General features: G+C 27.3%; 1 protein-coding gene across 2 annotated transcripts; it reads right to left on the bottom strand.

The window, feature by feature from the left end:
- Positions 1-321: 321 nt before the first annotated feature.
- Positions 322-12,104, bottom strand: LOC132604054 (serine carboxypeptidase-like 17). 2 transcript variants are annotated; one of them, XM_060317380.1, is made up of 10 exons: positions 11,831-12,104; positions 11,068-11,213; positions 10,169-10,245; positions 6,380-6,475; positions 3,887-4,033; positions 2,614-2,685; positions 2,391-2,518; positions 1,802-1,915; positions 1,632-1,677; positions 322-687 (listed from the first exon to the last, which is right to left on the bottom strand). In XM_060317380.1, exons 1-10 carry the CDS (start codon positions 11,962-11,964, stop codon positions 604-606), a joined length of 1,044 nt encoding a protein of 347 aa, XP_060173363.1. In that variant the 5' UTR covers positions 11,965-12,104; the 3' UTR covers positions 322-603. The 2 variants fall into 2 exon arrangements, with proteins under 2 accessions (XP_060173363.1, XP_060173364.1); XM_060317381.1 differs by having other exon boundaries at positions 6,380-6,472.
- Positions 12,105-13,367: the final 1,263 nt, after the last annotated feature.

Below are 13,367 nucleotides of genomic sequence, written 5' to 3'. Positions count from 1 at the left end.
TTATGTTTCTCTTATTATTCCTAGCAACTGAAAAGATCTGGAAAAAGAAAATAGTGAATATAAAGAAAAATAAAGACTAAAAAGCAAATTCAAAAGAAAAGTATCATATATTAAATCTGAGAAAAAAGAAGTGTATAAGCAGAAACTCAAAGCACGAAAGTGATGAAAAACTGGAGGAAAAAAAAAAACAAAGTCAACATCAATCAAACACTTCAAAAAGAAAAATTAGCTCGAAAATTGCATTGCGAAGAATTGAATTGACATCTGAATTAGCACAAATGAAATTCTGCAACAGACATTATAAAAGTTGATTAAGCAAAATGTAAAAAATCACGCCCTTAATCTTTAATAACGAGACCAGAGGAAATGTGCTTATCAACTCTTTTTTAACAAACACATCAATAACTTATTTTCAGCTTCAACATTTTTATCCAAACACATAATTGCTTATTCATAAATTCAACTCCAACACTTACAAAAAAATACTTTTAAGTGCTTAAAAGCTATTTAAATTCAGCTTATACAAAGACGTTCTACATAGAATAAGCAGAAAATTGTGACACATTTTAGGTTTTTATTACTGCTTCTGAATATATATATACTTCAAAGAAGTTGATTAGATATCCATCTCTGAAACATGGTTAAGCTCTCTTTAGGCTTGTACTCAGGAGCAACATGTCCTGCTCCCTGTCCAAAAATAAAAGTAAACAAATAAAGCACAAAATTATTAGCAAAGTCGAATAAATGGTTATACTCGAAATATACTTTCTAATCTAGGCGTTGTTCCAATTTATGTTACACACTTTTCTTTTTAATCCGTTCAAAAAAGAATGTCAAGCTTCTAAATTTGGAAACTACTACTAGCGATAAAGGTTTTTTCCACCTACAATCAGTGGAAAATTTGTGTTCAAAAAAGCACACTTTCTTTTTTAGTCCAGCCGTTCCAATTTATAGAGCACACTTTCTTTTTTAGTCCAGCCGTTCCAATTTATAGAGCACACTTTCTTTTTTAGTCCAGCCGTTCCAATTTATAGAGCACACTTTCTTTTTTAATCCGTTCAAAAAAGAATGACACACTTCTATATTTCGAAACAGTCACTACTAGCAACAAAGGCTTTTCCTACCGACAATCAGTGTTGGAAATTTTTGTTATAAAATATGATTTTTCACCTTATTCCCACCAAATCAGCTCACTAGGAAACGCAAGGTGGGAAACAGGTTCTCATTGAAATGCTGGGTAACTTTCTAATTTTTCCGTGTCAAAACACTACTGTTTTTTTTTATTTAATCAAAATATATGTGGGAATAGCCATTAAACATTTTTCAACGAAAAATTTCATGGGAAAATAGTGATCTTTTAGTTGCAAGTTAAGTTAAACTTCTCATTTTATTCTTAATGAAAACTTTTATAACCAGCCAAATGTTATGGCACATTTAATGAAACAAATTCAAAAGTTTTATAGTTACACAAATGTTATCACATGTTTTAGGCTGCAGATTTCAAAAAAAAAACATTTTTTCCTTAAACTACGTATCGATTCAAACTATGTCACATAAATTGGAATGAAGGGGATATTTATTAATGTTATGAAGGAAAAAAAGTTAGTACTGAGATTTTAAAAAACTCTTGCCTTGACAGTTGCAAATGTCATCTGGTTGGAGTAGGATCTTGTATATCTGCAAATGAACAACAAGAATAAGATCAAATCAATTTCACATTTCTCAATATTTGTGTGTGTCTCTGATGAAGAATTAAGAAATAAGAACTGAAATGGTTTAATTAATTTGAGAAGCTACTTACCCAGCAACTTGCCCTTCAACACTCCATGGCCGCCAATTATCTATGACGGAATAATTTAGAGATTTTATCCAAAATTGAGTTGATTGAAATGGCATATTCATATCATGATCCCCACTGTTTAACCAACAAAATATACTTCAATGTGTTTGTAACAATTTAATTTTTGCTTAATTATACCTTATACAAGGCAGAAACCAAGATGCTACATGTAAAAAGGGAAAACTCTTCAAATTTATCGTTGTACCCTCTGAAATTGCTCAATTTTGCATTCCGTAACATTTTTGGTTCATTTATATTTTTATATTAGCAAATTGTCTCATATTTGTCAAATGAGTATATCTCACGTGCCCATTTTTTTCCATAGAAAAGGCTAGAATTTACCTTTAACTTTTGATTATGATTTTTTTAAAAAAAATTCCCCTCAGTTGGAGCTCTGTCAGTGGTCAAAGAAAAAAAAAGGGTTTTTTCCAATGGCAAGGGTAATATTAGACCAAAAATTCAACGGAGGAAAAAATGCTCAAATTCAAATAGTACAAGAGAAACTTGGAATCTTTTCCATATGTAAAATATCAAGGTATAATCATCTAACCTATATATAAGTGATGGAATATTTTTTTTGCTGAGTTCCACATGATAAGGTATGCTATCAAGGAAAGTAATTGTGTAAGTTTTATTTACGATACTTTTCCTACATCTTGTCCATCTTGCTATAGTTCCCTGCATTAGTAGATAATACGTCAATTTCAAGTCATTAATTTGATAGAAGCATCCTTAAATTTTCTAAAGTGTCAGTAATAATTTAATCGACGTACCTGCCGAACATTAAGAGCTTCTTGTACTTTTGGATCATTTGCCCAGTAAGTAGATAATCTGTGCACCTCAACCTACAATATAATTATGGACATCTCTTTTCTAAACAGACTATTTATGCTCAATGACCATATAAATTATTAGTTGTGATGTTCAATTAAGGATTAGGAAAAGAGTTTGATGGTTGAGTTTAAGTTCTGTGGATCGATAATTTTAAAAACAATTACAAAATCTGTTCATTTAAAAGGTTTTATACTCTTTTTAACAAGTATTAGTAGTAATTTGTGAACTAATAAGAATGACGTTAGGCCTAATTAATTAACTCAACCTCAAAAAATTACTTATAAAGTGAAGATTATCTAAGAGTATATAAAGAGACACAAAACCACCCCCTCAATTATGCGGGACGCTTAAAGTAACCTAGAATAAATTGTAAGGGTGCTAAATTAGCATATGAAAATATAACTCGCTTACCTGCTCTAAGTTTGGGTGGGTTAATGACTCACCCGTTTATTCTCAACACATTTTGATTCGGCCAATTTAACGCATCTAAAAAATGGGTTGATTTGGGCTTAATATGTACTCCAAATTAAATCAGACAGACTTTGTCAACATACTTTAAAAAGACTCGTTTTGGGTAATATGTTATATATAGTCATCCTAAAAAAAAAAGAAAGTTATTGGGTAATTCAACAAATTATAAGAAAACAAACAAAGAAATTTAAATTATATAGGAGTTAGCGGGTTGAGCTATAACCTATTGTTTAGCCCATTTTGACTCAACCAATCTTTTGTTGGGCAAATGACCCGCCTATTTTGAACAATCCAAATTTAGCCAAATCCATCAGTTTGACACCTCTAATTATAAGTACCCTATTATAACTTGTTAAATTACAAAGATGGTGTAAAATCACGTTACTTCAAATTGTATATAACTTAAATGCTTTAAGGAACACAAAATAAAATTGATTTAGCACAACATGTTATTTTTCATGTGTCTCCTTTTCAAAAGGAAGAGTATTCATATAAATTCCTTTGTCCCAATTTTTGTGAGAATTCAAAATACAAGAGTCAAAATAAAGTGAATTTGATTATTTACATATTTACAAACTATAAAAAGGTATTACGCATATGCAAGTTAATATAACTAATTATCCAAAATATTTTAAAAAAATGAAAAAGATCATAGTAAAATAATTGTTTGAGTATGTACACATACAGTAACACTTCACATAAAATGTAACGAAGGGTGTATATAGGTTTGAATGGACTTACACGGCACTTTGATCCAAATTCCAAGGAAGTAGAATATTTTTCATCAAGAGATCTTCTCTCTCCATACAATTGAAATGAACTTTGAGTTTCTGAATCTGAACCACAGGAGGGCTCTAGGATGTGTGCCTTATTTATTCCACTAATCAACTGCAAATTTATTAAATTTGTTTTCCATTAATAGTTTGGTCAAAAAATGTCACTATTGTTATCAGTAACTTCTTATTTTATGATATTATGGTTGTTGTTTCTTTACGTAGAAGTTCTAAATTAAATTATATCAAGTTGCACATTAAGTTGCTTAAAAAATGGCTCATAATATGTCTATGTGACGCCTTAAATTGGTTAGAGAATTCACTAATATTTAACCAAATTATTTCATAAATGCAACTTAATTCACAAGTTCTTGCATAATTGCAATTAGGAACTACACCGGATCAAACATACCCCTAAAGTATGCACATAAAGTCCAAACATGCCCTTATTAGTCTTCTGTTAAGTTTTTGTGAAATAAAGATATTTTTGGACCAAACTATTAACCGAGAGCAAATTTGATGAATCTCGCATATTTTAAAGACATTTTTGAGCTTTTTCCATTTTTATTATATATATATATATATAGCAATATGTTTAAAGCAAAACTAAAGTTGAAATATCCAAATAATTGTAATTACTACTATATATAAGAGGGAATGAGGTGCTTTTGTAGTCCTCACATAAATTTTAATCCTATACGGTGTTGCTACATGTGGCTTTGTTTTGTCTTTGGTCAAATCTCATTTTTTGAACTCATTCTTTACCTTAAGTAAATTTTTATGTGGGCGTATGTAATTGATGTATTAGTTTACTTTACTTACTATATATAAGAGGAAATGAGGTCCTTTTGTAGTCCTCACAAAAATTTTAATCCTATGATATTGCTACATGTGGCTTTGTTTTGTCTTTTGCCTAATCTCATTTTTTGAACTCATTCTTTATCCTAAGTAAATTTTTATGCGGGCTTATGATTGGTGTATTACTTTACTTTACGTTGCTACTATATATAAGAGGGAATGAGGTGCTTTTGTAGTCCTCACTAAAATTTTAATCCTATGGTGTTGCTACATGTGGCTTTGTTTTATCTTTTGCCTAATCTCATTTTTGGGACTCATTATTTACCTTAAGTAAATTTTTATGTTGTCTTAGGTAATTGGTGTATTACTTTACTACTATACAATATAAGAGGGAATGAGGTGCTTTTGTAGTCCTCACAAAAATTTTAATCTTATGGCTTTGCTACTTGTGAATTTGTTTTGTCTTTTGCCTAATTTTCTTTTTTGGAATCATTCTTTATCCTAAGTAAATTTTTATGTGGGCTTATGTAATAGTTGTATATTGAATTGTAATAGCTTTTTGTGAATTTTTCTTGCTCTTTACTTCCTTCAGTTCATATTATATGGCATTTTAGCTTTTATATTTAATTCGAATAATTTTTTTATATATAATTGAGAAGGTGTTAATTTAATTTAATTTTTTTACAAAATTTCCTATTATTTAGATAAGTGAATTTTTTTTAAAAAATCATATTAAGTTGATACTACTTAACTAAAATAATTTAGTAAAACGCTTCTTACTTTCTAGCACAAGCTAAAGCACCATATAATATGGACAAAAAGGATTACTAAATTGCCCTTTACATTATTTGTTATCATACATGTTATGTAATAAAATTTAGGCAATTATGGAGCCATATTATCGTTTTCAACCGGAGCATTTATTAGATCTTACCAATTACTCTTGCCTTGATTTTAATATATGTGACAATTTTTATTTCACTTGCGTATTTGACTAAATTATGAAGCCAAATTGAATTAGATCAACTATGTATTTTAAATTCAATTTAAATATTAAAAATATCAAAGTACTATAAATTGCAATATTAACTTAGAAGAAATAGTTTTAAGCATAAACTATATATGAAGAACTAAATTGATTCTTGACGTTCATTTAATAAATTTAATTTTTCCCTTAATTTCATCTAATACTAAGCTTAAATCATCACATTTAGCTAGCATAAACTTTTGTTACATGAAATATTATGAGTGAAATTAAAACTTAATAATACAAAAAAAAAACTATTTCTATCTATAAATACAAAATTTATATGCTCACAAATTCATAAAAATGTCAATATTTTTCATTTTATGATTTCCATAGAGTTGTATTATTTTAAATAATTTAAATTATGTTACCTTATAGAATGTCGAGTCGCTTCTGTCCCTTTGGTATTTGATAATTTTTCTGCTAAACTTCCTTCCTCATAATTAATTTTTTGTTTAAAAATTATCTAATTAGTTGACTAAAAAAACATTAATAATAATGAAGACTTATCAATAAATATTTAACGTGTCAGTGAATTGTTAATTATGCAGTAAAAAAACATATGACTATTTTTAGATCTTGAGTTTGGACTCGGCCTTAGCACGGACCTCGAGTAACTAGTAATGCTATATATACCTGTTCAAAAGTTTGGTAGTGTTGATAGCACAAGACATTCCTGGGATCAACATATCTTAAATCTTCCTCCTTATTACAATTTTCCTCCAATGACTGCTAGCATGGTTATAAAACAGAAACAAAAACAAAACAAACAAAAAAAAAAAATCGACAGGTAAAATAGGGTTAGATTGTCATTTTCATGAGTAGCATTTAAGCTGAAATTGCATTTACCATGATAGCTTTAAAATAAAGAGATAATGGTCAAAAACACATTTGAACTATCACTTTTACGCGAGTTTCACACTCCAAATATTATTGTTTCCTTTTCCTACCTAAATTATCAGTACCACCCATGTATTAAAACACACCTAGTTGAGTAGATAGTGATAGTTCAGGTAGGAAAAGGAAACAACTAATAGTTAGCCTAGTCAGCTTCGAGTGTGTTTTTAATACATAGATGGTGATAGTTCAGGTAGAAAAAAGGAACAGTAAAAAAAGGAACAATTGCTATTTAGGGTGTGAAACTGGTAGGTGTGGTCGCATGCTTGTAGATCAGTACACTTGAATGTTGTTGAAGTTTTTGCATAAGAGAAGCCACTATTCACAGGTTGATCCAAGAATATTACGTTGGATACCTGCCAGTTTTACACGTGGCCTCTCAAAATTTACACTAAAGTTCATTTGCAAATGACATAACATTACTCTTTACATCCCAATTTATGTGATGTATTTTGACTAGACATAAGGTTTGAGAAAAGAAATTTTAAAATTTATAATTTAAAACAAATTATAAATATTTATATTGCTATTAATAATTTCATTAAGGGTCAAAAACACACTCAAATAATATTTTTTTTTTAGTTTTCTACCTAAACTACAGGTGTGAGAATTTAGAGTCCGGAGCCAAAATGACTTATTTTTGCAGCCATTAGACCAAAATAGGCTGCCTTTTTTTTTTATACCACAATGGGTATTTCGTTGGTTATCCAACGAAATACCCACATAAGCACTGTTCGTAGCCGGATTTTTTTTGTTGCATTTCGCTACACTTGTAGCGAAATGCAACAAATTTTTTTTTTTTTTTTTTTTTTTGCATTTTGTGAGTTAATCAACGAAATGCAACAAATAATTTTTTTTTTTTTTTTGCATTTCGTGAATTAATAAACGAAATGCAACAATTTTTTTTTTTTTTTGCATTTCGTGAATAAAAAAACGAAATAAGAAATTATATATATATATTTTTTTTTTTTGCATTTCGTGTATTAAAAAACGAAATAGGATAAAAAAAAAATTAATTTCGTTCATATAAAAACGAAATTGGAAAATATATATATATATATATATATATATATATATATATATATATATATATATATATATATATATATATATATATTATTTTTGCATTTCGTTGGTATATCTGCGAAATAGTAAAAAAAAAAAATTGTATTTCGTTTATTAAAAAACGAAATATGAAAATAATTTTTTTTGTATTTTTGTATTTCGTTTATATAAAAAAATAGGAAAATAATTTTATTTTCATTTCGTTTATATAAAAACGAAATAGGAATACATACATACATATATATATATATATATATATATATATATATATTTGCATTTCGTTGGTATATCTGCGAAATAGTAAAAAAAAAAATTTGTATTTCGTTTATTAAAAAACGAAATATGAAAATAATATTTTTTGTATTTTTGTATTTCGTTTATATAAAAAAATAGGAAAATAATTTTATTTTCATTTCGTTTATATAAAAACGAAATAGGAATACATATATATATATATATATATATTTCATATACCAATGAAATAGGATAAATATATATTTTTTTTTGTATTTCATTTATATAAAAACGAAATAGGAAAATAATTATTTTTTTTCGTTTATATACCAATGAAATAGGAATAAATACATATATATATATATATATTATTTCTTTTATTTTATTTGAAATATGAATTTTTTTTTATTTCATTCATATCAAAACGAAATTGGAATATATATATATATATATATATATATATATATATATATTATTTTATTTTGCATTTCGTTGGTATATCAACGAAATAGTATTTTTTTTTCTTTTTTTCTTTTTTGTATTTCGTTTATTAGTCAACTTTATATGTCAAGAAAATTAGTCAGCTTTATTTTCAAAAATTGAAACTGCAGAAGTAAAATTGACATTCACAACTACATTACCCCAAGATTTTTACGTTGAAATCTATTGCGTATCATCATCTTATAAGTAAATAAAACTGAAAATTTCACGCCAATTTGGAGGAAAATTGAAATTGAATGGGATAAAAGCTGTTTTTTTAAAAATCAGCTCGACCACGCAAGTTCAAAAAAAAAAACCGCGTAAAACGAATGTCCGAGCGCAAAGTTATGACCATCTAAAGTTTGACGACTTTACAACTAGTTTTTCTCCCTATATTTTTTAGAATTATATTTATATTCAAAATAAAGTTATGTCTTGACTTTACAACTATTTGTTTTTTTGTTTATTAAAAAACGAAATAAGAATTTTTTTTTATTTCGTTCATCTAAAAACGAAATATGAAAATAATTTTTTTTGTATTTTTGTATTTTGTTTATATAAAAAAATAGGAAAATAATTTTATATATAAAAACGAAACAGGAATACATATACCAATGAAATAGGATAAATATATATATATATATATATATATATATATATATATATATATATATATATATATATATATATTGTATTTCATTTATATAAAAACGAAATTGGAAAATATTATTTTTTTATATGAATATATATTTTGTTGGTATATAAACGAAAAAAAATAATTATTTTCCTATTTCGTTTTTATATAAATGAAATACAAAAAAATATATATATATTTATCCTATTTCATTGGTATATGAAATATATATATATGTATTCCTATTTCGTTTTTATATAAACGAAATGAAAATAAAATTATTTTCCTATTTGTTTATATAAACGAAATACAAAAATACAAAAAAAAATATTTTCATATTTCGTTTTTTAATAAACGAAATACAATTTTTTTTTTTACTATTTCATAGATATACCAACGAAATGCAATATATATATATATATATATTTTCCAATTTCGTTTTTATATGAACGAAATTAATTTTTTTTTATCCTATTTCGTTTTTTAATACACGAAATGCAAAATATATATATATATATATATATATATATATATATATAATTTCTTATTTCGTTTTTTTATTCACGAAATGCAAAAAAAAAAAAAAAAAATTGTTGCATTTCGCTACAAGTGTAGCGAAATGCAACAAAAAAATCCGGCTATGAACAGTGCTTGTGTGGGTATTTCGTTGGATAACCAACGAAATACCCAAAAAAAAAAGGCAGCCTATTTTGGTCTAATGGCTGCAAAAATAAGTCATTTTGGCTCCGGACTCTGAGAATTTATTCCTACTTAAACTATTACTAACTAATTAGCAAAACACACCTCAATTATCAATTGTTCACTTTTCCTACCTGATATTTGAGGTAAGAAAAGTGAACAACTGATAGTTAAGGTGCGTTTTGCTAACTAGTTGGTGATAGTTTAAGTAGGAAACTCTCATATAGTACAGATATGAAACTAAAAAAAAAGTAATACTTGAGGTGTGTTTTTAACCTTTATCTCTTCATTTTATATTAAATACAAAAGTATATCATTCCTTTTTAACATACTTAAGAAAAAAGTTCATCAAATAAATTGAGACAAAGTGAGTATTTATATAAAGTGAGTATTTATATATCGGGATTTAATCAAACCTTGGTCCATGAGTTTGGATTCAGTGTTAGCTTTGGTAGGCTCCCATTGTAAACCTGTGGCTCAAAATACAACGGCCCTATATATGCGATAGGAATATATCATAAAGTAGATATTACAAGTAGAAGTACCAAAAAAGAGTAAATTTAGCAAGTGATTATTTTAAGCCGAATATTAATTTAAAGAAAGCAGCTAGGGGTTGTTTGGTAGTTAAGTTAGAAGATAAATTATTCGTGTATCAAATCTTGCATAGTAATATCAAGTTTGGTAGCATTCTTTTGCTATGTATAAAATTCAACACACCTAACCTAATACGGTGTTTGATTTGTAATTTAAAAACCGCATAACTAATACATGTGTAAGTTACAAGAGAATCTATGCATTATTTTATGCAAAATAGAAGATGAATTAATAACTAACTAAACTCTGCATTATTAATCAATCTCTACATAAAATAATAAAATAATAGTAGAACCTAGATTTCCTCGTGACTAATCCATCTAGTCACTACTAAAAAATTACTATTTTCAAAAATGTTAAGTGACTATTCCTATAGATATTTTGAGTGAATCAGTGAGAAAAGAAAAAATAGTAGTATTTTCACACGGAAAAAATTCGGAAGTTTTCCATGGCTAGCATTTCAATGACAACCTGTTTTCCGCCATGAGTTTTACCAGTAAGCTGATTCGGTGGGAATGGAGTGGAAAAATTATATTTTATAACACAAATTTTCCACTGATTGTCGACGGAAAAAATATTTATTTCTAGCAATGATTATTAATACATGCAAAACTCCAACCAACTGCCGAATGACCCCTTAATATATATGTACCTAATAAAAAATTTACTCATATACCTACTAAACATTTTAATAAGAGAAAAATAAGAAAAAAGGTAGTACCTATTTGATAAACAAATGCAGTGAAGGAAGAGCAACCAGGACCTCCAGAGAGCCAAAGCATAATAGGATCTTTTGTGGGTTCTGATTCTGATTTAAGAAAATAATAAAAGAGCTGCACTTCTTCATTTTCACCCACTCCAATATACCTGCCCAACATTATTAGCCAACATCATAAATATTTACTTATGTCATAGAGTATGATCACAAAAAAACTTAAATCCGGCAATGCATTTCATAATTCTTACCCAACTGAAAGAACACAAGTTCGATCTACGATAACAACTAAGCAAAAGCAAATTCAATCTTAGCCAATTAAAAGGCTAGCGTAATAGCTAAAGAAAAAGACTACGAGCCTGTTTAGATGGGCTTATTTTAAGCAGCTTATAAGCTGCTTTAGATAAGCTAAATCAAACGGGCCCAATTATTTTTTTTGAGCTTATTTTAAGTCCAAAATGACTTTAAGCTGGCTAGCCAAATACTCAAAAAAGCTGAAAAGAGCTTATAAGCAACTTATAAGTCAATCCAAACGGGGTCTATAATGGATATAAGCTTCAACACTGGATGGTCTTCGTAAAAGAAGATATATTTGGCGATAAGCTCATGCTTCTTTGAAGAGATCTATTATCATGAATGATTAAAGTTAATGTTCACGATACGGATACAAGTGTAATAGAAGAAAAAAAAAGTTACTCTATATAAAAGATTTACTAATGCTAACGATGTAGGAGTAAATTAAAAGGGAGAAAAAAGGTAATTAACTCACCCGGTCTCAAGATGGAAGGGAAGGCGACCTTCAAATCCAGGAAGAAATTCAATTATGGTTGAGTGAGAAATAGAAATATTTAATAATTGAAACAGCAAGACAAAGTTGATGACAGATAGGACTGAATTGTACATCTTCTAAACTCATAAGCTAGAATTTAGAGAAAATTAGAATATCAGTCAGCCATTGTCTCACTCAATTTAAAGAAAATAGATGCTACCAGTATTAATAGGGACAAATCTACAATTTAAAATTTGGGATAAATCTCCTGTAGACAATTGGACTTGGGCACAAAACATAATTTCGTTTGGGCTTTAGCAAACATGCACGGATCCAACACGTTTATTCATTTTAATTGGTCAGTCTTTAAGGTTTGTATTTTTTAAATAATTTTTAATAACATTCTAATTGTTATTATATATAGCAATATTTACAAAATGTATTTTACATACCATCACTTTAGTTATAATAAAAAAATTGAGTTTAAAAATTAAAAGCATATGATGGAATTAACTCTTTGAGATGGAAAGAGTCGGACTTTTTTCTCATTGTCATGATAATGAAAGTTATTCATCGATGTGAAAAAGAAAATTAGTAAGAATATGAGGGAAAATTAATATGTTGATTCTATATTTTTTTCTTTTAAATTCTTTAATATCTTATATGTATATCGATAGGTTGATATTCATCGCAATTAACTAACTGTTCAGATCTAAACATAAGAACCATTGTTGTATATATTGATTTTTTTAAAAAGCAAAACTAATAAAATATTTTTATTAAATTAATTAAAAAATATGTTAATAAGGGATAAATTAGTTACATTATAATTTTTTATACTAACAATTATAGATAAAAAGAATTGTTACAAAGAAAATCAAAATTAGAAAGATATATGTTATATCGTAAGCTACCAAATTTTAATTCCGAAATGAAAATATAAAGTAATATATTTTATAAATGTAAAGAAACAATAATCAGAGAATGCAAAGGAGAGTAAAATAAGTAAAGTATTGACAAAGAAGGAAAGCGGGGATAAAAGTCGCTCTCTCTCTTCATTTTTACTTGTCCGCGTTAACATTTCAAGACTCAAGAGAAAGAAAATTTTCTTCTTCTTATTTTACCCTTCACATTAATTACTCATTTTCAAATCATTTTCTAAGGCTATTGAGACTATACACCAATAAATATGGATATCATGATAAAATATATACTTCATTTATTAATTCTTAAAGAACGTGAAAAGTCAAAAGTGGACAAGTAAAAGTGCACAGAAGGATTAAATATGTGGAGGAGAATTAAAATTGAAGGCATACGTGTATACATGATAACAAAATAAATACTCAGTACTATGACATATATCCAAGTGGGATAAAAAAAGTAGGTGGTTAAAGTGTACAATTTATATAACTTTTGGTACAAATTGCATTGCTATTGTTCGTCCTCTCTTTACGTTTAAAGTATTGACAAAGAAGGAAAACGGGATAAAAGTCACTCCCTCCGTTCACTTTTACTTGTACACATTAACATATCAAGA

Source organism: Lycium barbarum, chromosome 7 (genome assembly GCF_019175385.1).
Source record: "Lycium barbarum isolate Lr01 chromosome 7, ASM1917538v2, whole genome shotgun sequence".
Taxonomy (NCBI): Eukaryota; Viridiplantae; Streptophyta; class Magnoliopsida; order Solanales; family Solanaceae; genus Lycium; species Lycium barbarum.
Note: the sequence above shows the minus strand (reverse complement) of the source record. Positions and strands in the feature narration are given on the sequence as shown.

Coding starts and splice junctions, on each gene's coding strand:
- LOC132604054 (XM_060317380.1), bottom strand. CDS start 11,964: ATGTACAATTCAGTCCTATCTGTCATCAACTTTGTCTTGCTGTTTCAA. Junction 6,476..10,168: donor ATCCAAACTCATGGACCAAG/GTTTGATTAAAT, acceptor TAACCATGCTAG/CAGTCATTGGAGGAAAATTG. Junction 2,519..2,613: donor AAGCTCTTAATGTTCGGCAG/GTACGTCGATTA, acceptor CTACTAATGCAG/GGAACTATAGCAAGATGGAC.